Genomic DNA, 27,961 nt, shown 5'->3' on the forward strand with positions numbered 1-27,961 from the left:
AAAATCTCCTTTTCTCTATCGGCTCCATTGGGGGACACAGACCGTGGGACGTACCAAAGCCGTCCCTTGGGTGGGCAGATAAGTAATCAGGCAGACGGCCGATCCACTGCCGCCTGCAACACTTTACGACCCAGACTAGCATCAGCTGATGCGAAAGTATGAACTCGGTAAAACCTCGACAAAGTGGGCAAAGACAACCAGGTAGCCGCCTTGCAAATCTGCGAGGCCGAGGCTCTATTCTGGAGAGCCCAGGATGCCCCAACAGAACATGTGGAATGAGCCACAACCCTAAAAGGAGGAATCTTCCCCTTACAGCGATAGGCTTCCGAAATGGGGGACCGAGAAATGGTGGCCTTGGAAGCAGGTTGTCCCTTGCGACGACCTTCCGTAAGGACAAAAAAGGAATCACAGTGACAAAACAAAGAAGTGATGGAGAGATAAGACCAAACAGCCCGAACTACATCCAGCTTGTGTAGTAAGTGCTCCTTAGGATGAGAAGGAGCCGGACAAAAGGACGGGAGGACAATGTCCTCATTGAGATGAAAGGCCGAGACCACCTTAGGCAAAAAGGAAAGATCTGGCCGGAAAACGACCTTGTCCTGGTGGATCACCAGAAACGGAGAACGGCAGGAAAGAGCTGCCAGTTCAGACACCCTCCGGATGGAGGTGATAGCAACAAGAAACGCCACTTTCCAAGAAAGGAGGCGGAGACACACCTCTCTAAGGGGCTCAAAGGGTGCCCCCTGGAGGGCACTCAGAACCAAATTCAAGTCCCAAGGGGGAGAAGGTGACCGATAAGGAGGAACAGCGTGCGCCACTCCTTGAAGGAAGGTCCGGACATGAGAATTAGAAGCCAGGGGCCACTGGTAAAGAACAGCAAGGGCCGAAATCTGACCTTTAAGAGAACTGAGAGATAACCACAGTTCCAACCCGACTGCAAAAAGGAGAGAAGACGGGGAATCGAGAAGGTCACCGGGGAGAAGTCCTGAGCTTCACACCAACGAAAATAAGACCGCCAAGTACGGTGTTAAATTCTTGCGGAGGAGGGCTTACGAGCCTTGAGCATGGTGTGAATGACTTGGGAAGATCCGCGGTCTCAACTGCCACGACATCAAATGCAGCTACTGTAAATTGGGGTGGCAAAGAGGACCCTGAGAGAGTAGGTCCGGGCGGAGCGGAAGGTGCAGAGGAGCGTCGTCCAAGAGCCTGACTACGTCGGCATACCACGACCTTCAGGGCCAATCTGGAGCTACCAGAATGGCGGGGACATCCTCTGCCTTGAGGTGCCTCAGCACCCTGGGAAGGAGCGGAAGAGGAGGGAACAGATAAGGTAGGGCGAACCCCACCCAAGGAATCACTAGGGCGTCCACGGCCAGAGCCTGAGGGTCCCGGGACTTGGAAACAAACAGAAGGATCTTCCGATTGTGCCGCGATGCGAAGAGGTCCACGTCCGGAATGCCCCAGAGGTCACAGAGCTGCGCGAAGACCTCCGGATGAAGAGACCACTCGCTGAGGTCGGGTGAGGACCAACTGAGGAAGTCCGCTTTCCAGTTGAGCACTCCCGGAATGTGAATCGCCAAAATGGCAGGAACCTTGCTCTCCGCCCAGATGAGAATCTTGGTCACCTCGGCCATGGCTGCCGAGCTGCGAGTGCCGCCCTGTCGATTTATGTACGCCACGGCCGTGGCGTTGTCCGACTGAGCGCAGACAGGACGGGACTGAACACGGGACTCCCAATGAAGAAGACAAAGAAGAATCGTCCGTAATTCCAATATGTTTATCGGAAGAAGGGTATCCAGGGGAGACCAGACTCCCTGAACCGTCCAATCCCTGAACACGCCGCCCCAGCCCGACAGGCTGGCATCCGTTGTAACAACTTGCCAGTGAAGGGGAAGAAATGACCGCCCTTGGAGAAGAAGGGGGAGCGGAGCCACTAGAGCAGAGACTGATGGACCCTGTGAGGGAGAACAATCTGACGATCGAAGGACAGAGGAGACCTGTTCCATCGAGAGAGAATCGCCAGCTGAAGGGGGCGGTAATGAAACTGGGCAAAGGGTACGGCATCCATAGTTGCCACCATCCGACCCAGGACTTCCATACAAGTGCGGATGGAGACTGATACCTGGGTCCGAAGGAAGCGGACCCCCGACCGGAGCGGCAGACATTTGTCCGGTGGAGGAAAAATTCGGGCAGAGGCCGTGTCGAATCGAAGTTCCAGGAAGGTTAGAGACCGGGTAGGACTGAGGACTGACTGGTCCCGGTTGACCATTCACCCGAAGCGAGTCAGAGTGTGGAGAGTGACGTCCAGATTCTCCAGAGTCTGGGCTCTGGTTGGAGCCTTGATGAGAAGGTCTTCCAGATAGGGTATCACCGAGATTCCTCTCGACCGTAACAGGCCCATCACTGGCGCAAGGATCTTTGTAAAGACCCGAGGAGCTGTGGCTAGACCAAAGGGGAGGGCTACGAATTAAAAGTGCCCCTCCGCAACCGCAAAGCGGAGGTACCGATGAAATATTGGCACATGGAGGTAGGCATCCTTGATGTCCACCGATGAAAGGAACTCCCCTTGTTCCAGGGACGCCACCACCGAACGGAGAGATTCCATTCTGAAGTGGCAGATGAGAAGGTGACGGTTGAGACGCTTGAGGTCTAGGATTAGTCGCACAGAACCGTCCTTCTTGGGGACCACAAAAAGATTTGAATAGAAACCCCGAAAATGTTCCCCTGGAGGAACGGGGACGATAACCCCCTGGAGAAGAAGAGACTGGAGAGCCGCTTGAAATTGCTTCACCAGAGGAGGAGACCGGGGGGCACAGGATCGAAAAAAGCGATCCCTCGGAAGGGAGGCGAATTCGATCCGGTAACCGTTGGACACCACATCCCTGACCCAAGAGTCCTGAATGTGTGAAGTCCAGATGTCTTGGAAAAACAAGAGACGACCTCCCACCCGAAAAGAAACCGCGGGTGGGGGCCTCACCACATGCAGAAGTGGGTTTGCGGTTGCCCGACTTGGGCGCAAAACGGCCAGACCGGTTGGAGTCCGACTTCCAAGACGGGCGTGCCCGGAACAAGGGAGCCTTCTTGTCCCGCGAGGGCGCCTGCCCGGACACTTTACTGGGGCCAGAGGTCCGAAAGGACCGAAAGGAAAAGGACTTCCTTTGGGAAGTAGGGAAAGCCTTATTTTGAGGTAACAAGGAACTCTTACCTCCCGTTGCCTCAGAGATAATCTCATCAATGCGTTTGCCAAAAAGACGGCCACCCGTAAAGGGAAGCTCAGTGAGAGACCTTTTGGAAGCGGCATCCGCATTCCAATCTTTAAGCCACATAGAGCGGCGGAGAGCCGCTAGGTGACCCACAGCAAAGGCAGAACAACGGGCTGACTGCATGGAGGCTGCGCACAGAAAGTCCCCAGCTTTAGCGCATTGGAGAGCCAGAGCAGATAGATTCTCTGGGGGGGATCCCACTAAGATATCCTGATGAAGCTTTTGGCACCACTCCGACAGGGCCTTGGACACCCATGTCGAGGCGAAGATGGGAAGAAGAGAAGAGCCAGTTGCTTCAGAAGCGAACTTCGCTAAAGATTCTACCTTTTTGTCCGTGGGATCCTTGAAGGCAGCGGCATCTGCCAGGGGCAGTGTAGTGGCCTTAGAGATCCGGGAGATTGGTGGATCCACTGAGGGAGGGGAAACCACCTTAGCGACAAAGTCCTTGTCAAATGGATAACGTTCTTGAATTGTCTTGATTCCCGGGAACCTCTTGTCTGCATGTTTCCATGCGGATTCCAGAATGTCGTCAAAGTCAGCGTGAGAGCTGAACCTTTGAGGTGCTGGCTTAGCACGATGAAAGGATACTCCTGGATTGACATCCGAAGATCCTGGGTCCACCAAGTGAAAGGTGTTTCTTATGGGTGTCACCATGAGCTCACCGTTGCAATTGAGTCCGAGCGGTCCTCTGAGTCATATGCCGGCTCAGAAGTCTCGTCCACCAGTTCACCAGGGGAACTGTGAATGAGTAGAGGCAGTCCTGGAGGGGGGGCGACCCTGACCGGGTACGCAGCTCTGACGTGGCAAAGCGGCGACTCCGAGAACGTCCTCTGGAGGAGCGACGTTTGTGCCCAGATGATTGGGGGGGGCGGGACCCACGAGGGGAACGCTCACGTCTATCTGAAGACTCAATGGAAGAGTCAGACGAGGCACCCTTAGTACGCTTGTGAGAGCGTGAAGTATGAGGAGACGAGGAGAGGGCTCTCTCAGAGGTCCTGCGCAGGGAAGACCCCTTCAAGGCGGACACCACTTCCCGGGAGGCCTCAGCCACCGAACGGGAGACTTGGTTCAAGTCAGCCATATACTGGGTCAGGGAAGAAGACCAGGCTGGAGGAGCGGCTGAACCCACCGAGACCGAAGGGGCATCAGGGGGTACCAGGGGGTCTGGGGGAGCAGTGGAGCAGACAGGGCAAGTGGGCTTAGCAGAGCCAGACATCTTGGTATTACAGTGCTTACAGATATAATAAGTCACTGAAGTTCAAGGTTTCTGTTTAGAGGGAGGAACAGCTCTGGGTACGGACATAATGTGGGAAAAGGGAGACAGGAACTTTCTCACCCTAGTCTGTGTCCCCTGTCAGCTGCAGTGAGGAGAACTCGCTCCGTGCAGCTAGAGAGACTGAACAGGCCAGCCAATAGGAAGGGAGGTGCGTGTCTGAAGCAAGGCACACAGTAACAGACCCCTTCAGTCTGAAAATCGCGCCCACAGCGCTGATTGGAGGCTGCTTCGCGCCTCTGAGAGCTCCCAGCCCTGTAGGCGGAGCTACAGACCGGCCGAGAAGAACTGTCATGGCGCCCGCTCCTTGTCCCGAGCGCACATGCCTAGCCGCATATGCGCTCGGGGGAATAGAGCGGGCGGCCTAAACGCCGGCAGAGACTGCCGGCGAAAGTGAAAGTAAGCCGGCGCTGAAGCGCCCGGCTGTCAGCCGCGTATAAGGCGCTGCAGGCAAAACGAAAGTAAGCCGGCGCTGAGAGCGCCCGGCCCGAAAACAGCGCCATATAAGGCGCTGGAGTAGTTGCACCAAACACACACACAACATAGTAAAGTTCCCCATAATACATGCCCCATAAAGTAAAGTGCCCTATAATATATGCCCCCTCAGGTGCCACTGCTCCCCCAGAATAAAGTGCAGCCCCTGTATAATCCAGCCCCATAAACTGAAGGTGGGCCAAAAACAGCGGGTCTCCAGAGGTTGCGAGTCTGTACCTATGGAGAAAAAGGGGGGAAGTACTTACCTCAGTCAGAAGAACTTACCTAATGGAGTCTTCAGTGAAGTCTTCAGTCAGCTTTTTGTCCCTGCATCACGCCTAGCTGCTATGCACGAGCGAGGCGAGCAGAGAAAAAGGGGGACCCGGACCCATGAGGTACCAACCCAGACACTAACCATTGGCGAGGGGGGGTTACCAGCGCATATACGCAATGTCTGTGCCCCCTTACTCGCAATGGGGAAACGGAACCGGAGTCCCTGAGCCCCCACCTGAAAGCAGAAAAGAAAAGGAATAAAAAACTAACACGTCCCTATACTAGGAAAATAAAAAATCAGAAGACCTGGTCTGGAAAATCCAGACCATGTCCACCTCCTTCAGACACTAAGCTTAAAGGGGTATTCCAGGCAAAAACTTTTTTTTATATATCAACTGGCTCCGGAAAGTTAAACAGATTTGTAAATTACTTCTATTAAAAAATCTTAATCCTTCCAATAGTTATTAGCTTCTGTAGTTTTCTGTCTAACTGCTCAATGATGATGTCACGTCCCGGGAGCTGTGCATGATGGGAGAATATCCTTTGCATGATGGGAAAATATCCCCATAGGAGCTGGACAGCTCCCAGGACGTGAGTCATCAGAAAGCAGTTAGACAGAAAACAGCAACTCAACTTCAGAAGCTAATAACTATTGGAAGGATTAAGATTTTTTAATAGAAGTAATTTACAAATCTGTTTAACTTTCTGGAGCCAGTTGATATATAAAAAAAGTTTTTGCCTGGAATACCCCTTTAAACTGACTAGCTCAGAGACTGAAGGCGGGTATATCCTGCTGGGAGGAGATGACTTTTTTTATTACCATAGTGTCACACCTCCTAGAGACAGCAGCATACACCCACGGTCTGTGTCCCCCAATGGAGCCGAGAGAGAAATGTGTTTTTTTCAAACTACCCACTCACTTTGTATATGCATAAAAAACATGCTGCCTGGATAAGTCCTTTCCGCTATTAGACGTTTGCATACATCCAACTGATCTCCTGCTCTGCAGTGCAAGAGATCAGCACCCTCTCCTGGCTGTCAATCACAGCCAGAATACCGCCGCAGCTGCCAAGACCAAGATCGTGGCCTCCTGTCTGCCAAGTATGGCAGCCTTTGAGGTCCAGCCATAGCATGGATCTCAAAGGCTTAGTGTCAGTGTAATACTGACAGTTATGCTGTGCTGCAGTACATATGTACTGCCGCATATTATAACAGGTAAAAATTAAAAATTATATAAAAAAGGTTTATTAATACATAAATAAAGTGTAAAAAAATTTAATAAATGCCCCTTTCTCAATAAAGCACTGTATTATCACAAAAAAAAATCTAACTGCAAACCAATACATAAAGCTTGTACAAAAAAACTTTTACAATGAATTGATAATGTTATTTATCCCGCACGGTAAACTTCATAAAAAACTACAAAGAAAGTGCAAGAATCGCTAATTTTGGTCTAAAACATGGAATAAAAATGAACAAAGGTAGCATGTATCCCAAAAATGGTACCAATAAAGTGCAGTTTGGCCCCCACACAATGCAGTCGGACAATTTTTTTCTTAAAGTTGTGCTTGTCAGAACATGGCAACAAAAAAATGAGGAAAAAAAAGATTATTTAGTGAAAAGGAAAAAAACAAAAACATAAAAAGCTATATAAATTGGTTATCGCCATATTCCTACCGACCCACAGAATCGCTTTGCTTAGTAAATGCATTAAAAGTTTTTACCACTTGAAGAGACACATGCAAGATTAGAAAAATGAGTTTTGGTCATTAACCCCTACCAGCAAATGGAAGTTTATGATGTCCGTTGGCATGGTGATAGAAACGTCATGGCAGCTGTTCTGGACAGCTGACTGATGACACTATGCAGCTTGGGACCAATCAGAATGGTCCCCTGCTGCTGATCGTTGTCATTAGTCAGTCAGTTAGTGACTGACTAATGACAAGGACTTGCGGGGTCCCTGGCTGATCGGGTCTCTGGCGACCAGATAGCCTGGAAAATAGGGATGATCAGAGCTGAGACAGCCCCGATCATCCTGAAGGATAGGACAAACTGACCAATGGCAGGAGGAGGGGGTTTAAAATTGAAATCCCCGCTCTGCCCGCCCCTGGATGTCGGGGAAGAGTGGGGGTAAGATGGCGGCCGATGCCGGGATCGGCTATCGCGGCGGGACCTGGCGATCGCGGCGGGATCTTCACTGCTGCCTTCCAGGAGTTGGCAAACTACAACTCCCAGCAAGCCCAGACAGCCAAAGGCTGTCGGGGCACGCTGGGAGTTGTAGTTTTGCAACATCTGCAGGGCCCGTTTGGATACCACTGTGCAGTGGTGTCCAAACTGTAGCCCTTCCAGATGTTGCAAAACTACAACTCCTAGCATGCCCAGACAGTCCAGCCATGCTGGGAGTTGTAGTTATGTAACATCTGGCCCTTCAGATGTTGCAGAACTAGAAGTCCCAGCATGCCTGGACAGTCTGGGCATGCTTGGAGTTGAAGTTTTGCAACATCTGGAGGGCCACCGTTTGGACACCACTGCACAGTGGTCTCCAAACTGTGACCCTCCAGATGTTGCAAAACTACAACTATCAACATGTCTTTCGGCTGTCTGGGCATGCTGGGAATTGTAGTTTTGCAACAGCTGGAGGCACACTGGTTGGTAAACACTGAGTTAAGTAACAAACTCTCAGTGTTTTGCAACCAGTGTGCCTCCAGCTGTTGCATAACTACAACTCCCAGCATGCACGGGCAGCCTAAGGGCATGGTGGGAGTGTTAGTAGTATGCCTCCAGCTGTTGCAGAACTACAAGTCCCAGCATGCCCTTCAGTTGTCACTGCTTGCTGAGAGTCGTAGTTTTTGCAACGGCTGAAGGCAAACTGGTTGCGAAGTTTGTTACCTAACTCAGTGTTTCGCAACCAGTGTGCCTCCAGCTGTGGCAAACTACAACTCCCAGCATGCACTGATAGACCGTACATGCTGGGAGTCGTAGTTTTGCAACAGCTGGAGACACACAGGTTGCAAAACACTGAGTTAAGTAACAAACTCTGTGTTTTGCAACCAGTGTGCCTCCAGCTGCTGCATAACTTTAACCCCCAGCATGCACGGACAGCCAAAGGGCATGTTGGTAGTTTTGCAGCAGCTCGAAACTGGCTGTAGACCCCTGACGTGTGAGTGCACCCTAAAAACATTATACTACACTTACACAACGTAAAGGGTAAAACACTACATATACCCCTACCAAGCCCCCCCCCCCCCCCCCCAAATAAAAGTAAAACATTTCTCGTATGGCACTGTTTCCAAAACGGAGCCTCCAGCTGTTGCAAGACAACTCCCAGTATTGCCAGACAGCGATTGACTTTCCAGGTATGCTGGAGATTTTGCAACAGTTAAAGGCACCCTGTTTGGGAAACACTGCCATAGGGTATTTTTGGTATCTGAGGCAAGTGTAATTCTTACATCCGGGACCGTCCCTATGCAAATCCCTTATTTAGTCCTCAAATGCGCATGGCGCTCTCTCACTTCGGAGCCCTGTTGTATTTCAAGGCAACAATTTAGGGCCACATATGGGGTATTTCTGTATTCAGGAGAAATTGTGTTGCAAATTTTGGGGGCTTTTTCTCCTTTTACCCCTTATGAAAAGGTGAAGTTGGGGTCTACTCCAGCATGTCATCGTAAAAAATGTTTACATTTTTTACACTAATTTGTAACACAATTTCTTCTGAGTACGAAAATCCCTCATATGTGGACTTAAAATGCTTTGCGGGTGCACGACAAGGCTCAGGAGTGAGAGCACACCAAGTACATTTGAGGTGATTTGCACAGGGGTAGCTGATCGTTACAGCGGTTCTGACAAACACAAAAAAAAAAACAACACCCACATGTGACCCCATTTTGGAAACTACACCCCTCACGGAATGTAACAAAAGGTATAGTGAGTCTGAACACCCCACAGGTGTTTGACAAATTTTCTTAAATTTTGACTAGAAAAAAAACAATTTTTTCATTAAAATGCTGGTGTTATCCAAAATTTTTATATTAGTAATAGGAAAAAAGCCCCCCAAAATTTGTAACCCCATTTCTTCTGAGTATATAAATACCCCATATCTGGATGTAAAGTGCTCTGCGGGCAAACTACAGAGCTCAGAAGACAAGGTCTTTTGGAGAGAGAGTGTGTTTGGAATTGAAGGCCATGTGTGTTTACAAAGCCCCCATGGTGCCAGAACAATGGCCCCCCGCATGTGACCCTATTTCGGAAACATCACCCCTCACGGAGTGTAATAAGGAGTACAGTGAGCATTTACGCCCCACAGGTGTCCGACAGATTTTTTGAACAGTTGTCCGTAAAAATGAAAAATTTTATTTTTCATTTGCACAGCCCACTGTTCCAAAGATCTATCAAAGGCCAGTGGGGTGTAAATTCTCACTGTATCCCTTATTAAATTCTGTGAGGGGTGTAGTTTCTGAAATAGGGTCACATGTGGGGGGGTCAATTGTTCTGGTAGCACGGGGGGCTTTGTAAACGCACATGACCCCCGACCTCCATTCCAAACAAATTCTCTTTCCAAAAGCCCAATGGCGCTCCTTCTCTTCTGAGCATTGTAGTTCGTGCACAGAGCACTTTACATCCACCTATGGCGTATTTCCGAAAAGGGGTTACAAATTTTGGAGGGCATTTTCTCCTATTACCTCTTGTAAAAATGGTACGTTTGGGAAAAAGTCTGCATTTCAGTGAAAAAAAAAGATTTTTCATTTACACATCCGAATTTAACAAAAAGTCGTCAAACCCCTGTGGGGTGTTAAGGCTCACTGTACCCCTTGTTACGTTCCATGAGGGGTGTAGTTTCCAAAATAGTAGCCAGTTTTTTTTGCTGTTCTGGCACCATAGGGGCTTCCTAAATGTGACATGAACCCCAAAAAACATTTCAGCAAAATTTGCTTTCCAAAAGCCAAATGTGGCTCCTTCTCTTCTGAGCATTGTAGTGCGCCCGCAGTGCATTTGATGTCCACACATGGCATATTTCCATACTCAGAAGAGATGGGACTACCAATTTTGGGTGGCATTTTGGTGGAAAAAAAAACTAAAAATGTATTTACACATCCAACTTTAACGAAAAGTTGTCAAAAACCTAAAGGGTGTTAAGGCTTACTGTAACTGTAACCCCTTGTTACGTTACTTGAGGGGTGTAGTTTCCCAAATAGTATGCCACATGTTTTTTTTTTTTTTGCTGTTCTGGCACCATAGGAGCTTCCTAAATGTGACATGCCCCCCAAAAACCATTTAAGAAAAACTCACTTTCCAAAATCCTATTGTCGCTCCTTCCCTTCTGAGCCCTCTACTGCGCCCACCGAATACTTAACATCCACATATGAGGTATTTCCTAACTCGAGAAAAATTGGATTACAAATTGTGGGAGCATTTCTCTCCTTTTAAAATTCAAAAACTGGATCTACAAGAATATGAGAGTGTAAAAAAAGAAGATTTTGAATTTTCTCTCACTTTGCTGCTATTCCTGTAAAACACCTAAAGGGTTAACACACTTACGGAATGTCATATTGAATACTTTGAGGGGTGCAGTTTTTATAATGGGGTCATTTATGGGGTATTTCTAATATGAAGGCCCTTCAAATCCACTTCAAAACTGAACTGGTCCGTGAAAAATCCAGATTTTGAACATTTTTGGAAAAATTGGAAAATTGCTTCTGAACTTTGAAGCCCTCTGATGTCTTCCAAAAGTAAAAACATGTCAACTTTATGATGCAAACATAAAGTAGCCATATTGTATATGTGAATCAATATATAATTTATTTGGTATGTCTATTTTCCTTACAAGCAGAGAGCTTCAAAGTTAGAAAAATGCAACATTCAAAAAAAAAAAAAATTAGAATTTTTCACCAAGGTCCTACACTGAAAATTGGCTGGGTCCTTAAGGGGTTAAGGACGCAGGGTTTTTCTGTTTTTGCATTTAAATTTTTTCCTCATATAGTTACATAGTTCGTATGGTTGAAAAAAGACATACGTCCATCAAGTTCAACCAGGGAATTGAAGCGTAGGGGTGTGGCGCAATATTGGGGAAGGGATGGGATTTTATATTTCTTCATAAGCATTAATGATATTTTGTTCCAGGAATGTATCTAACCCTGTTTTAAAGCTGTTAAATTTTCCTTCTGTGACCAGTTCCTGAGGTAGAATGTTCCATAAGTTCACAGTTCTTATGGTAAAGAAGGCATGTCGCCCCTTGAGACTAAACCTTTTCTTCTCCAGACGGAGGGAGTGCCCCCTCGTCCTTTTGGGGGGTTTAACCTGGAACAGTTTTTCTCCATATTTTTTGTATGGGCCATTAATATACTTATATACATTTATCATATCCCCCCTTAATCGTCTCTTCTCAAGACTAAACATTTGTAACTCCTTTAATCGCTCCTCATAACTAAGATGCTCCATGCCCCATATTAGTTTAGTCGCGCGTCTCTGCACCCTTTCCAGCTCCACAGTGTCCCTTTTATGGACTGGTGCCCAAAACTGAACAGCATATTCCAGGTAAGGCCATACCAATGCTTTATAAAGGGGGAGTATTATGTCCCTGTCCCTTGAGTCCATGCCTCTTTTTATACATGACAATATCCTGCCGGCCTTGGAAGCAGCAGCCTGACATTGCAGGCTATTCTGTAGTCTGTGATCTAAAAGTATACCCAGATCCTTCTCTACCAGTGACTCTGCCAGTTTAATCCCCCCTAAGACATACGACGCATGCATGTTATTAGTACCCAGATGCATAACTTTACATTTATCCACATTGAACCTCATTTGCCAAGTGGATGCCCAGACACTTAGTTTATCCAAGTCATCTTGTAACCTATACACATCCTCTATAGACTGTACCGTGCTACAAAGCTTGGTGTCATCTGCAAAGATAGAAACAGAGCTGTTAATACCATCCTCTATATCATTGATAAATAAATTAAACAGCGGTCCCAGTACAGAACCTTGGGGTACACCACTAATAACCGGGGACCAATCAGAGTACGAATCAGTGTTCAATCCAGTTACAAACTAAAGTTTCCAAACCCGAAGACCTTAACTTACCTGTCAGACGTCTATGAGGGACAGTATCAAACGCTTTAGCAAAATCCAGAAACACTATATCCACAGCCATTCCTGTCAAGGCTTCTACTCACTTCTTCATAAAAGCAAATTAGATTGGTTTGACAACTTCTATCCTTAGTAAACCCATGCTGGTTTATATTTGCATCATAAAGTTGACATGTTTTTATTTTTGGAAGACATCAGGGCTTCAAAGTTCAGCAGCAATTTTCCAATTTTTCAAAACATTTTCAAAATTGGAATTATTCAGGGACCAGTTAAGTTTTGAAGTTGATTTGAGGGGTCTACATATTAGAAATACCCCACAAATGACCCCATTCTAAAAAATGCACCCCCCAAAGTAGTTAAAATGACATTCAGTAAGTGTGTTAACCCTTTAGGTGTTTCACAGGAATAGCAGCAAAGTGAAGGAGAAAATTCAAAATCCTCACTTTTTACACTCGCATGTTCTTGTAGACTCAGTTTTTGAAATTTTACAAGAGGTAAAGGGAGAAAAAGCCAGGGGCCCTTTGAGCCTTAACACCCCACAGGTGTTTGACGACTTGAATGTCTAAATACATTTTTTAATTTTTTTCACTAAAATGCCGGTTTTCCCCCAAATTTTACATTTTACAAGGGGTTATAGGAGAAAATGACCCCCAAAATTTGTAACCCCATCTCTTCTGAGTATGAAAATACCCCATGTGTGGACATCAAATGCACTGCGGGCACACTACAATGCTCAGAAGAGAAGAAGTCACATTTTGCTTTTGGAAAGCAAACTTTGCTGAAATTGTTTTTGGGGGGCATGTCACATTTAGGTAGCCCCTATGGTGCCAGAACAGAAAGAAAAAAAAAAAAACACACGGCATGCCATTTTGGAAACTACACCCCTTAAGGAACGTAACAAGGGGTACAATGAGCCTTAACACCCCAAAGGTGCTTGACAAATTTCCGCTAAAGTTGGACAGGAAAATGAAAAATTAGATTTTTTTTTTCCCCTTAAAATGCTGGTTTTGCCCCAAATTTTTCCTTTTCACAAGGGGTATTTGGAGAAAAAGCCTCCCAAAATTTGTAACCCCATGGAAATACCCCATATATGGATGTAAAGTGCAATGTGGGCGAACTACAATGCTCAGAAGAGAAAGAGTGCCATTGAGCTTTTGGTGAGAGAATTTGATTGGAAGAGAAGTGGGATGTGCGTTTACTGTGCGTGGACTGTGGCAGGATCATTGCGGTCCCAGAGCGGTGTGGCCCAAGACAAGGCCTTTCCAGACAGAAGACTCACTACGAACGCCACCTTAGACCGTTCTGTAGGAAATTTGTCCGACAACATCTCCATATGTAGGGAACATTGAGACAAGAAGCCACGGCAGAGTCTAGAGTCCCCATCAAATTTGTCCGGCAGGGACAAGCGGAGGCTAGGAGCGGCCACTTGCTGCGGAGGAGGTGCAGAAGCTGGCGGAGGAGATGGTTGCTGCTGTAGCCGTGGCAGAAGTTGCTGTAACGTGGTGGTCAACTGCGACAGCTGCTGTCCTTGTTGGGCAATTTGCTGCGATTGCTGGGCAACCACCGTGGATAGGTCAGCGAGACTTGGCAGCGGCACCTCAGCGGGATCCATGGCCGGATCTACTGTTATGATTCGGCTAACTGGATGTGGATCCACTGTGTCAGCGAGGGATTGGCGAGGACCGTGTCGGTGGACCGGTTCTAGGGTTGCTACTGGTTTTCGCCAGAGCCCGGCGCAAAGCGAGATGGTCTTGCTGCGGTGTTAGCAACCAGGTCGTATCCACCGGCAACAGCTCAACCTCGCTGACTGCTGAGAAGACGTGGGACAGAAGGACTAGACAGAGGCAAGGTCAGACGTAGCAGAAGGTCGGGGCAGGCGGCAAGGTTCGTAGTCAATGTGGATAGCAGAAGATCTGGAACACAGGCTTTGGACAACACTAACGCTTTCTCTGGCACAAAGCAACAAGATCCGGCAAGGAAGTGCAGGGGAAGTGAGGTAATATACACAGGGAGCAGGTGGAAGCTAATTAGACTGATTGGGCCAGGCACCAATCACTGGTGCACTGGGCCTTTAAATCTTAGAGCGCTGGCACGCGCGCACCCTAGAGAGCGGAGCCGCGCGCGCCAGAACATGACAGCCGGGGACCGGGACAGGTAAGTGGCTTGGGATGCAATTCGCGAGCGTGCGCGTCCCGCTATGCGAATCGCATCCCCATCGCGAATGTCAGTGCAGCGCTCCCGGTCAGCGGGTCTGACCGGGGCGCTGCAGAAGGGAGAACGCCGCGAGCGCTCCGGGGAGGAGCAGGGACCCGGAGCGCTCGGCGTAACAGTACCCTCCCCCCTTAGGTCTCCCCCTCTCTTTGTCCCTTTAACTGAGAAGAGAACATAGGGGGTGTCTCTTGAGTTTCCTTCCGGAACAAAAAACAGTCCTGGGTAGATACATCAGCGGCCGGTAATCCAGAAGAAGTGGGAATGGGGAGGGGGGGCAGAGGGTGAAGCTTGTCACGGAGCAGAGCTTCACCAGGACGGGGGCTATGAGGAGGCACTTCAGAGGTGCAGTTCGGAAGGACGAAAAATTCAATTTTCTCGTGATGCAGTCCAATGCTCATAAGCAAGGGCTCTGTGCGGTAACGCACAGTGCAGTCCAACTTCACTCCGTTGACCGAAGAAATGTAGAGCGGCTTGACGAGACGGGTCACCGGGATGCAGAACCTATTCACCAAAGAGGCCAAAATAAAATTTCCAGAAGCACCAGAGTCCAAGCAGGCCATGACTGAGGAGGAGGAGTTGGCAGAAGGAGAAATCCGCACGGGCACAGTAAGACGTGGAGAAGCAGACTTTGTACCAAGAGACGCCACACCCACGTGAGCTGGGTGCGTGCGTGCGTTTCCCAGACGTGGAGGACGAATAGGGCAATCCACCAAGAAATGTTCGGTACTGGCGCAGTACAGACATGAATTTTTATCCCTACGGCCAGTCCTCTCTTCATGGGTCAGGCGAGACCGATCCACTTGCATAGCCTCCTCGGTGGGAGGCACAGGGGTAGATTGCAAAGGATACTGTGAGAGAGGTGCCCAGAGATCAAGGTCTTTTTCCTGGCGGAGCTCCTGGTGTCTTTCAGAAAAACGCATGTCAATGCGGGTGGCCAAATGGATAAGTTCTTGCAGGTTGGCAGGAATCTCTCGTGCGGCCAGCACATCCTTGATGTTACTAGATAGGCCTTTTTTAAAGGTCGCGCAGAGAGCCTCGTTATTCCAAGATAATTCGGAGGCGAGAGTACGAAATTGGATGGCGTACTCGCCTACTGAAGAATTACCCTGGACCAGGTTCAGCAGGGCAGTCTCGGCAGAAGAAGCTCGGGCTGGTTCCTCGAAGACACTACGGACTTCAGCGAAGAAGGACTGGACTGTGGCAGGATCATTGCGGTCCCAGAGCGGTGTGGCCCAAGACAAGGCCTTTCCAGACAGAAGACTCACTACGAACTTGCTGCGGAGGAGGTGCAGAAGCTGGCGGAGGAGATGGTTGCTGCTGTAGCCGTGGCAGAAGTTGCTGTAACGTGGTGGTCAACTGCGACAGCTGCTGTCCTTGTTGGGCAATTTGCTGCGATTGCTGGGCAACCACCGTGGATAGGTCAGCGAGACTTGGCAGCGGCACCTCAGCGGGATCCATGGCCGGATCTACTGTTATGATTCGGCTAACTGGATGTGGATCCACTGTGTCAGCGAGGGATTGGCGAGGACCGTGTCGGTGGACCGGTTCTAGGGTAGTGGCAGGACCCTGTTACTGTAACAGGGTGCAGTGAGCATTTACACCCCACTGGCGTTTGACAGATCTTTGGAACAGTGGACTGTGCAAATGAAAAATTAAATTTTTCATTTTCACGGACCACTGTTCCAAAAATCTGTCAGACACCTGTGGGGTGTAAATGCTCTCTGTACCCCTTATTACATTAAGTGAGGGGTGTAGTTTCCAAAATGGGGTCACATGAGGGGGGGTCCACTGTTCTGGCACTATGGGGGTTTTGTAAACACACATGGCCTTCAATTTTGGACACATTCTCTCTCCAGAAGCCCAATGGCGCTCCTTCCATTCTGAGCATTGTAGTTCACCCGCAGAGCACTTTACATCCACATATGGGGTATGTTCTTACTGAGAAGAAATGGGGCTATAAATTTTGGGGGGCTATTTTCCTAGTCTCCCTAGTGAAAATGAAAAATGTAGGGTAACACCAGCATTTTAGTGAAATTATTATTTTTTTTTTCATTTTCACATCCAACTTTAATGAAAATGTGTCAAACACCTGTGGGGTGTTAAGGCTCACTATACCCCTTGTTACATTCCATGAGGGGTGTAGTTTCCAAAATGGGGTCACATCTGGGTATTTATTGTTTTGTGTTTATGTCAGAATCCGCTGTAAAATCAGCCACCCCTGTGCAAATCACCAATTTAGACCTCAAATGTACATGACACGCCCTCACTTCTGAGCCATGCTGTGCGCCCACATATGGGGTATTCCGTATTCAGAAGAAATTGCGTTACAAATTCTGGGGGTCTTTTTTTTCCTTTTACCACTTGTGAAAATTAAAAGTATAGGGCAACACCAGCATGTTTGTGTAAAAAAAAATTTTTTTACACTAACATGCTGGTGTAGACCCCAACTTTACCTTTTCATAAGGGGTAAAAGGAGAAAAAGCCCCCCGAAATTTGTAACACAATTTCTCCCGAGTACGGAAATACCACATATGTAGCCCTAAACTGTTTCCTTGAAATACGACAGAGCTCCGAAGTGAGAGCGCGCCATGCATATTTGAGGCCTAAATTGGGGATTTGAATCCGCCACAAAAATACCCTACGGCAGTGTTTCCCAAACAGGGTGTCTCCAGCTGTTGCAAAACTCCCAGCATGCCTTGATAGTCAGTGGCTGTCCGGCAATACTGTGAGTTGTTGCTTTTCAACAGCTGGAGAATCCATTTTGGAAAAAGTGCCGTACAAGACTTTTTTCTTTTTTTTTATTGGGGGGGGGGGGGTCAGGGGTATGTGTATATGTAGTGTTTTACTTTTTATTTGGTGTAGTGTAGTGTTTTTAGGGTACATTCAAACGGTCGGGTTTACAGTGAGTTTCTCACTGGGAGTTTGGCGCATCGCAAATTTGCAGCAGAACTCGCTGTAAACCCGACCGTGTGAATGTACCCTGTACATTCACATGGGGGGGGAACCTCCAGTTGTTGAAAAATTACAACTCTCAGCATGCACTGACAGACCATACATGCTGGGAGTTGTAGTTATGCAACAGTTGGGGGGGGGCACATTGGTTGCGAAACACTGAGTTTGTTAATTAACTCAGTGTTTCGCAACCAGTGTGCCTCCAGTTGTTGCAAAACTGAAACTCCCAGCACGTAAAGTCTCTCAGTGCATGCTGGGAGTTGTATTTTTGCAACAGCTGGAGGCACACTGGTTGCAAAACACTGAGTTAGGTAACAAACTCGGTTTCACAGCCAATGTGTCTCCAGCTGTTGAAAAACTGCAACAATCAGCATGCACTGACAGTTGAAGGGCATGCTGAGTTGTAGTTTTGCAACAGCTGGAGGCACACTGCTACAACTCTCAGCATGCCCTTTGGTAGTCTGTGCATGTTGGGAGTTGTAGATATGCAACAGCTGGATCCACATTTTTTCATAGAAAAAATGTGCTTCCAGCTGTTGCAAAACTACAACCCCCAGCATACACAGACTACCAAAGTGCATGCTGGGAGTTGTAGTGGGAACTCCAGCTGTTGCAAAATTACAACTACCAGCATGCCCTTTGGCTGTGCATGCTGCGAGTTGTTGCTAAGCAACAGCAGGAGGTGAACAGGCCTCACCTCCTGCTGTATCCTGCCGCCGGGACCGCCGCTGCTGCCACCGATCCTGCTGCTCCTGTCGCTGCCACCGATCCTGAGGGGACCCCCGCCGGATCAGGGCAAGGTAGGAGACCCCCGCCGGCGCCAATCGCCGCCATCATCGCCGTCCCGATCGCCGCCCAGCAAGGTCGTGATTGTTCGGTCGTTCCGACCGATCAATCCCGTGATCGTGAGGCGGCACCTGTGCCACCTCATTCCTACTGGGTAAGGGTAAATGGGACTGTCACCAACAGCCCCATCCACCCTTTTTTTCAGGGTCACCAGAGACCCGATTGACCCGGGATAGCCGCAAGTCGCCGTTCTGAATTGATCGGCGATTTGCGGCGATCTCCGACACGACGACATGGGGGGTCTCAGGACCCCCCAGGGGTTTGCACGGGGTGCCTGCTGATAGATATCAGCAGTCACCCCGGTCCGGTCCCCGGCGAGCGGTGGGGACCGGAATTCCCACGGGCGTACCCATATGCCCTCAGTCCTTAAGGACTCAGGATAAAGGGCGTATGTATACACCATGCATCCTTAAGAGGTTAAGCAACTGGTGAAACTTATGTTATCCATCAATTCAGCAACTGCAACATGTCAGGGGTAGTCTATGTAATCTCATGTGAAAAGTGCCATCTACAATATGTCGGCTGTACGTCTACCCCTCTTAAAGTTAGAATAAGAAAGCACTAATTGGACATTTCACACTTTAACTCCCGTCATGTTTCAATGATCACTCGTCACTGTGCTGAGAAACATGATGGGAGTTATTCATCTATCACAGCACAAGGGATTGAGAGAGTGTCCCCTCCTATTAGAGGAGGCAACTTTAGACAGAAGTTACCGGACCGGGAGGTCTTTTGGATCTTGAAACTCAATAGACATTTTCCCATTGGTTTGAATAACAAGATGCTACATTATTAACATAGAATATTATCTATATTATAGATTTATTATTGATTTATTGTTTCTTTGTTATGATAAAAAAAAAATTTTATATACAGTCATGGCCATGAATGTTGGCACCCCTGAAATTTTACTAGAAAATGAAATATTTCTCACAGAAAAGGATTGCAGTAACACATGTTTTGCTATACACATGTTTATTCCCTTTGTGCGTATTGGAACTAAACCAAAAAAAGGAGGAAAAAAGCAAATTGGACATAATGTCACACCAAACTCCAAAAATTGGCTGGACAAAATTATTGGCATCCTTAACTTAGTATTTGGTTGCACACCTGTTGGAAAAAAGAACTGAAATCAGTCGCTTCCTATAACCATCAATAAGCGTCTTACACCTCTCAGCCGGAATGTTGGACCACTTGCAAACTGCCTCAGGTCTCTCTTATAGGAAGGGCGCCTTTTCCCAACAGCAATTTTAAGATCTCTCCACAGGTGTTCAAAGGGATTTAGATCTGGACTCAATGCTGGCCACTTCAGAACTCTCCAGCACTTTGTTGCCATCCATTTCTAGGTGCTTTTTGACATGTTTGGGGTCATTGTTCTGCTGCAAGACCCAAGATCTCGGATGCAAACCCAGCTTTCTGACACTGGGCTGTACCATGCGACCCAAAATCCGTTGGTAATCCTCAGATTTGATGATGCCTTGCACACATTCAAGGCACCCAGTGCCAGAGGCAGCAAAACAACCCCAAAACATCATTGAACCTCCATCATATTTCACTGTAGGTACTGTGTTCTTTTCTTTGTAGGCCTCATTCCGTTTTCGGTAAACAGTAGAATGATGTGCTTTATGAAAAAGCTCTATCTTGGTCTCATCTGTCCACAAGACATTTTCTCAGAGGGATTTTGGCTTACTCAAGTTCATTTTGGCAAAATGTAGTCTTACTCTTTTATGTCTCTTTGTCGGCAGTGGGGTCCTCCTGGGTTTCCTGCCATAGCCTTTCATTTCATTTAAATGTCGACGGATAATTTGCGCTGACATTGATGCTTCCTGAGCCTACAGGACAGCTTGAATATCTTTGGAACTAGTTTGAGGCTGCTTATCCACCATCTGGACTATCCTGTGTTGACACCTTTCATAAATTTTTCTCTTCCGTCCTCGCCCAGGGAGATAAGCTACAGTGCCATGGGTTACAAACTTCTTGATACTGTTGCGCACTGTGGACAAAGGCAAATCCAGATCTCTGGAGATGGACTTTTCCACAATTTTGGTTCTCAAGTCCTCAGACAGTTCTCTTCTCCTCATTCTGTTGTCCATGCTTAGTGTGGCACACACAGACACATAATGCAAAGACAAAGTGAACTTCTCTCCTTTTTATCTGCTTTCAGGTGTGATTTTTATATTGCCCACACCTGTTACTTGCCCCAGGTTAGTTTAAAGGAGTATCACATGCTTGAAACAATCTTATTTTTCCACAATTTTAAAAGGGTGACAATAATTTTGTCCAGCCCATTTTTGGAGTTGACATTATGACATTAAGTCCAATTTGCTTTTTTTCCTCCCTTTTTTGGTTTAGTTCCAATACACACAAAGGGAATAAACATGTGTATAGCAAAACATGTGTTACTGCAATCCTTTTCCGTGAGAAATACTTCATTCTACTGTTTACCGAAAACGGAATGAGGTCTACAAAGAAAAGAACACAATATCTACAGTGAAATATGGTGGAGGTTCAATGATGTTTTGAGGTTGTTTTGCTGCCTCTGGCACTGGGTGCCTTGAATTTGTGCAAGGCATCATGAAATCTGAAAGGATTACCAACGGATTTTGGGTCGCACGGTACAGCCCAGTGTCAGAAAGCTTAGTTTGCGTCCGAGATCTTGGGTCTTCCAGCAGGACAATGACCCCAAACATACGTCAAAAACCACCTAGAAATGGATGGCAACAAAGTGCTGGAGAGTTCTGAAGTGGCCAGCAATGAGTCCAGGTCTAAATCCCATTGAACACCTGTGGAGAGATCTTAAAATTGCTGTTGGGAAAAGGCGCCCTTCCAATAAGAGACCTGGAGCAGTTTGCAAAGGAAGAGTGGTCCAACATTCCGGGTGAGAGGTGTAAGAAGCTTATTGATGGTTATAGGAAGCAACTGATTTCAGTTCAGGTGTGCAACCAAATATTAAGTTAAGGGTGCCAATAACTTTGTCCAGCCAATTTTTGGAGTTTGGTGTGACATTATGTCCAATTTGCTTCTTTTTCCTCCTTTTTTTGGTTTAGTTCCAATACGCACAAAGGGAATAAACATGTGTATAGCAAAACATGTGTTACTGCAATCCTTTTCTGTGAGAAATATTTCCTTTTCTAGAAAAATTTCAGGGATGCCAACATTTATGGCCATGACTATATATAGGTTCCTCAACATACAATGGTAATGTTTCAAATGAACATTTACTTGAATCCATCGTATATGGTGAGGGATCCGTGCAATTATAAAAGACAAAGTTATACTGACGTGTCCCTGCCACACCGGACCGTCACCGCTGCCCTGGATCGTCGCTCTCCATCACATTGGATGACAGGAAGGCGTGGGCGGCGACGTAATCCAGATCTCTTGAGCTTCAAGAGGTAGTCACCTGAAATGGTTTTCACTTCACAGGTGTGCTGGTGTGGAGGAGGAGGTGTGATGGTGTGGGGGTGCTTTGCTGGTGACACAGTTGGGGATTTATTCAAAATTGAAGGCATACTGAACCAGCATGGCTACCACAGCATCTTGCAGCGGCATGCTATTCCATCCGGTTTGCGTTTAGTTGGACCATCATTTATTTTTCAACAGGACAATGACCCCAAACACACCTCCAGGCTGTGTAAGGGCTATTTGACCAAGAAGGAGAGTGATGGGGTGCTGTGCCAGATGCCCTGGCCTCCACAGTCACCGGACCTGAACCCAATCGAGATGGTTTGGGGTGAGCTGGACCGCAGAGTGAAGGCAAAAAGGGCCAACAAGTGCTAAGCATCTCTGGGAATTCCTTCAAGACTGTTGGAAGACCATTTCAGGTGACTACCTCTTGAAGCTCATCAAGAGAATGCCAAGAGTGTGTAAAGCAGTAATCAAAGCAAAAGGTGGCTAGAACCTATAATATGACATATTTTCACACTTTTTTGTTATGTCTATAATTCCACAGGTGTTAATTCATAGTTTTGATGCCTTCAGTGTGAATCTACAATTTTCATAGTCATGAAAATAAAGAAAACTCTGAATGAGAAGGTGTGTCGAAACTTTTGGTCTGTACTGTATGTCTCCTTTGTGGATCGGCACTGAGTTTGTGGGAGCATGTTCATTTAAAGGGGTATTCCAGGCAAAACCTTTTTATATATATATATATATATATATATCAACTGGCTCCGGAAAGTTAACAGATTTGTAAATTACTTCTATTAAAAAATCTTAATTCTTCCAATAGTTATTAGCTTCTGAAGTTTTCTGTCTAACTGCTCAATGATGATGTCATGTCCCGGGAGCGGCAGGTCCTGGCTGCTGACAGCAGCAGCTGCCTCCGTTGCCTTCCACGGGTCTTCTGCTCTGGTCTGCGATCGAGCAGACCAGAACAAAAGATAGCCAATAACACTGATCAGTGCTATGCCTTATCCTTAGCACTGAACAGTATTAGCAATCAAATGATTGCAATAAATAGTCCCCTATGGGGACTATTAAAGTGTAAAAATAAATGTTAAAAAAGTAAACAAAATTGGAAAAAACCCCTCCCCAATAAAAAAGTTAATTGTCCCATTTCCCCTATTTCACCCCCAAAATGTGTAAAAAAAAATGTTATATACATATTTGGTATTGCCACATGCATAAATATCCAAACTATTAAAATATAATATTAATGATACTGTAGGGTGAACGGCGTGAACGTAAAAAAAAAAAAAGGCCCAAAATTGCTGCCTTTTTATAACATTTTATTCCCAAAAAAATTTATTTAAAAAATTATTAATATTTTCCCCTGATATATTTCGTTTTAGTGCATTATTACACACAACCTGGACCAATCCACATATTGGAGATTGCTGCAATGTTTTTATCATGTCTTCTACTATATGCTTTTATTAACAACTTTTATGGACTCTATTCATGATTGTATATTGTAAATGTGGTGACTGCAGGTTAAACTACAAACATACCAGTTGCAGGTTTGCATTCACTATATAAGAGCTTCACTTGTGTAACTCATGTGTACAACTAAGGCTACATAAGACAGGCGAAATGAGTCACATATTATCCTCCATGTCTGTTTGTTTGGAATAAAGGACTAAAAATTCTTATTAGGGTGAGCTGGACTACACTTGCTTTACTTAGTGCCAAAGATAGTATGTATACATTTATTCTTTATTTATTTATTTTGCTGCAGACATTGACCAAAACATACAGAGCTTTAACTATGTATAGATTAAGGCAAATAGACAGCAACACACCTGGAGGAGGGCCACCAAACTTGCGCTGTCCATTCTCTTGTACCATACTGTATCCAGTCTTTTCCATCAAAGCAAGCAAAGCAGCTTCATTCTGAGTCCCAATATTGGATTTGCAATTTAGAATATCTGAACATTCATCATTCATGGCTCCAAAGTCATCTAGGAAAGATTACAATAATCAATATACCAAACTATTTCTAGCAGCTAAAAAAAAAACACACAAGCTTCTTGGATTCTGTGCACTTAGGCTGAGTTCACACATAGTATATTGGACATTAGTTTAAAGGGGTACTTAGCTGCTCAGTGTTTGGAACAAACTGTCACGCCCCCTCCCATAGACTTGCATTGAGGGGTAGGGGCATGACGTCATGAGGGGGCGGGGTTATGGCATCAAGAGCTCCCGGAGCCGGCTTCAGCGTTCGGAACAGTTTGTTCCAAATGCTGAGCAGCGGAGTACCCCTTTAAGTCAAAACCAGGAGTGAGTCCAAAACACAAAAAAAGGTGCACATCTTTACATTATATTTTTCTCTCTGTATGTCCAACTCCTAGTTTTGGTCACAAAGAGTTACCAAAATACTACATATGTACCTAGCCTTACTTGAAGAAGTGTTACTGTCATTTGAAAAAAACTTTTGACATGTTGTCTAACATATTTGTAAAACACTTTAACAAAAATGACTCCTTACTCCAAAAAAGTCTCATATTTTTGCAAACAACGGTTCTTCCTGTTAGGGGAATTCCTTTCCTAGTAACAGAGATACCAGGACAGATAACAGGAAGGGGGGGGGGGGGGCTCAGTGTTATGCACAGGAGAGACACACTGCATGCACACAAGCTGAGTCTTTCTGCCTCCTTCAAAGGGTTCACAATGTGCCTGAAAACCTTTTTTCTTTTAAATCAACTGGTGCCAGAAAGTTAAACAGATTTGTAAATTACTTCTATTAAAAAATCTTAATCCTTCCAGTACTTATTAGCTGCTGAATGCTACAGAGGAAATTCCTTTCTTTTTGGAACACTGATGACATCACGAGCACAGTGCTCTCTGCTGACATCTCTGCCCATTTTAGCAACCATGCATAGCAGATGCATAGCACATGTATGCTAAGTGCAGCATGGTGGCTCAGTGGTTAGCACTGCTGCCTTGCAGCGCTGGGGACTTGGGTTCAAATCCCACTAAGGACAACAATAACTAAAGCATTATTATTATTATAATAACGTCAGCAGAGAGAACTGTGCTCGTGATGTCATCAGAGAGCATTCCAAAAAGAAAAGAATTTCCTCTGTAGTATTCAGCAGCTAATAAGTACAAGAAGGATTAAGATTTTTTAATAGAAGTAATTTACAAATATGTTTAACTTTCTGCCACCAGTTGATTTAAAAGAAAAAAGGTTTTCACCGTAGTACCCCTTTAAGGCTTCCTTCTTTTCTCTGACCACCCATAACGTTTTGGCCAGCTGTCCCTTGTGTACATTTTTGTGTTCTTACTATGTACAGTGCTGCCTCCCTCCTGAATGAAGTCTCCTCTCCCCCCGCCACTAGCTTGTTATCAGCATCAGTTGCACCAGCAGTTCACTGCTTAGAAAGGGGCTTTTGCCTGTATTTATTCTGTTAGGCTGCTTTCACATTATGAGCATTCATTCGTTATTAAACGTCCGTTTTCTGTGTAAAATCAGATCTGAAATAACGGGTGCTAACGGCTGAATAAATATTCATCCGTTGAGACCCGTTATAACATCCCTCATGTATGGCCGTAAAACCTCTGCCTAGACACTCCCACAGCCGGGACTACTACTACTCTCATCATGGAACAACAGACTTCTTTCCATGATGGGAGTAGTAATTCCCTGGCTGCGGGAGTCTGCAGAGAGCTGGGGAGGCTACATTAGTGTTTGTACTACAACCCCTATCTGCAGTTCTGTTCTTTAAAACTGTAGCTCGTTCTGCTCTGCAATTCTCTCGTGTGAATAAAACAGCAATAGCAGCAGGGCTGTAGGCCCTGTTGCAGCTTTGGGATCCCCGGCTATGCTTGTATCATACGAAAAAGGTACAGTTATTGTTATACTCAGTACGCACGTTGATAGTGTCTATGCAGCAGGTATGGCCAGTGTTGGTTACAGTACATGGACTCTTGAGGGTCATATGCAGTACACTCGCTCACAGTGCTGTGTGCAGTGGGTACAGTCACATCACTGTATAACAGTACATACGCTCATAGCGTCACATACTGCAGGCACGGTCAGTATTGTATGGTACATACGCTCGTTGCGTCACATACAGCAAGTACACTCCCAGGTTGAACGCTCATACCACTAGCACCGCTTATGGGCTCGTCATTGTCATATTGCACTCGCATGTGCCTTCCATTCCATACGCTAGTGTAGCTACATGGGACGTACGTTCATAGTTTGTTGATGTGTTTAGCTTCATACTGTTGTCATACACATGCTCATAGCTCATACTGTTCATACATGCATAACTTCACACGGAGTACGCTAAATATAAGCTCACAGCTTCATACTGTTCAGATGTTCATTGCGTGTGCGGTACAGTCACAAACAATTACTCTGCACATACGTATGGACCATTACGCTCACATACGTTATGTTTTCACTAAATATAAGCTTGTAGCATTCTACAGTACTTACACTTGTAGTTTTCTTATTACGATGTGTTTCCCGGTACATTGCAATTGCTGTATATTGTTTTACACTAAACATACCTATAGAATATAAGCACAGTTTACAGCATTCTCCAGTCACACGGTGTATAGGCTCATAGCACGCATGTGTATCTTTACTTAGTTGGTGTTATGCATGACCATAGTGGTTATAACACTTGTCCTTAAGCACGGTATAAGTAGTATCAGTGTCATGGTGTTACATTCCATTACTCAGGTACACTGCTACGAGTCAGCATATACGAGACAGCTTCGTATCATCTTCATCCACATAGTATTGTCCCAAGCTCTCACTACCATAGGTAACATACCATGCACACAGTTTCACTACGCTTATTTGCTGCGCTTCAGCTGAGGTACCGACACCTGGCTCCCGTAGCTGACATGATTCACATACGTTACCATAGTAACTGCACATAGTCACAGTTGAAGCGTCCGTATCTCGTCATACAATCACTAGTTACCTCTCAAATTGTCCAAGGGCGTGCACAAAGTCATTGGCACTTACATTTTCTTATGCTTACTGACATGTCTTCAAATAACAATGAAACGACTCATAGGTGGTTGTACCCGTCATACCTGTCACTTCTACAGGAGTAGGCACTGCTTAGTACTTGTTACTGACACGTCTTCAGTGCAACAACCTCACGATTCATAGGTGGTTTGTGTTTCAGTAATGCCTGCCACGCCCGCAGGGGGTACTCTGCATAGTCGTTACTGACACGTCTTCAAAGCAACTACATCATGGCACATAGGTGGTTGTATACCCGTTATGCCTGCCACGTCCGTAGGGGGGGTGCATTGCTTTGTCGTTACTGATCTTCAGAGCAACTACACCTTGACACATAGGTAGTTGTATACCCGTCATGCCTGCCACGCCTGCAGGGGGTGCACTGCATAGTTGTTACTGACACGTCTTCAGAGCAACTACATCATGACACATAGGTAGTTGTATACCCGTCATGCCTCCCACGCCTGCAGGGGGATGCACTGCATAGTTGTTACTGACACGTCTTCAGAGCAACTACATCATGACACATAGGTAGTTGTAGATCCGTCATGCCTGCCACGTCAGCAGGGGGATACACTACATAGTTGTGACTGACACGCCTTCAGAGCAACTACATCATGAAACATAGGTAGTTGTAGACCCATCATGCCTGCCACGTCTGCAGGGGGATGCACTACTTGGTCGTTGTTACTGACACGTCTTCAGAGCAATGACTCCGTGATACTTAGGGGTTCCACACCATCTCCTGCCAAATCTGCAGGGGATTTACAGCATAGTCAATGTCACCCTTACACAAGTAATAGAAGTTTATAAATTTCATAACGTTCAAGTGGTCATTTTCTCGAAGCAACCGGTCTCGTTCTCGCATGTCAGCGTCACGCAAACATCCGTCACATCCGCAGACACAAGGGTTACTCAAGACCTGTCCCACCTACAGGTACGAGGTTAGAATTAGGTTTGTCTCGTCACAGGCAAAACGTCTATGCAAAGACCTGTCACATCTACAGGCACAAGCGCGTTTTAATGCCTGTCTAAATCTACCGAGGGTCCGTCACATAGTTAGGTTGAGCGTCACTAACTAACAATTAAATTTTGCCACTTATTTAGCAGGGAGTGCAAGATGCGTCATGCCTGACAAGCTTTGTTGGTTTCCCC

The 27,961-nt window shown here is 46.3% G+C and overlaps 1 protein-coding gene across 3 annotated transcripts in view; it reads right to left on the reverse strand.

Annotated features, from left to right (window-relative positions):
* The window catches only part of RBM46 (RNA binding motif protein 46), a 111,056-nt gene that overhangs the window by 49,319 nt on the left and 33,776 nt on the right, over nucleotides 1–27,961 (reverse strand). For all 3 annotated transcript variants that reach the window (XM_056562187.1, XM_056562194.1, XM_056562177.1), the window contains exon 2: nucleotides 23,619–23,777. In XM_056562187.1, coding sequence (XP_056418162.1) covers nucleotides 23,619–23,777 — 159 coding nt within the window. The remainder of the gene's footprint in view (nucleotides 1–23,618; nucleotides 23,778–27,961) is intronic.

This window comes from Hyla sarda, chromosome 1 (assembly GCF_029499605.1).
Source record: "Hyla sarda isolate aHylSar1 chromosome 1, aHylSar1.hap1, whole genome shotgun sequence".
NCBI classification, from domain to species: Eukaryota; Metazoa; Chordata; class Amphibia; order Anura; family Hylidae; genus Hyla; species Hyla sarda.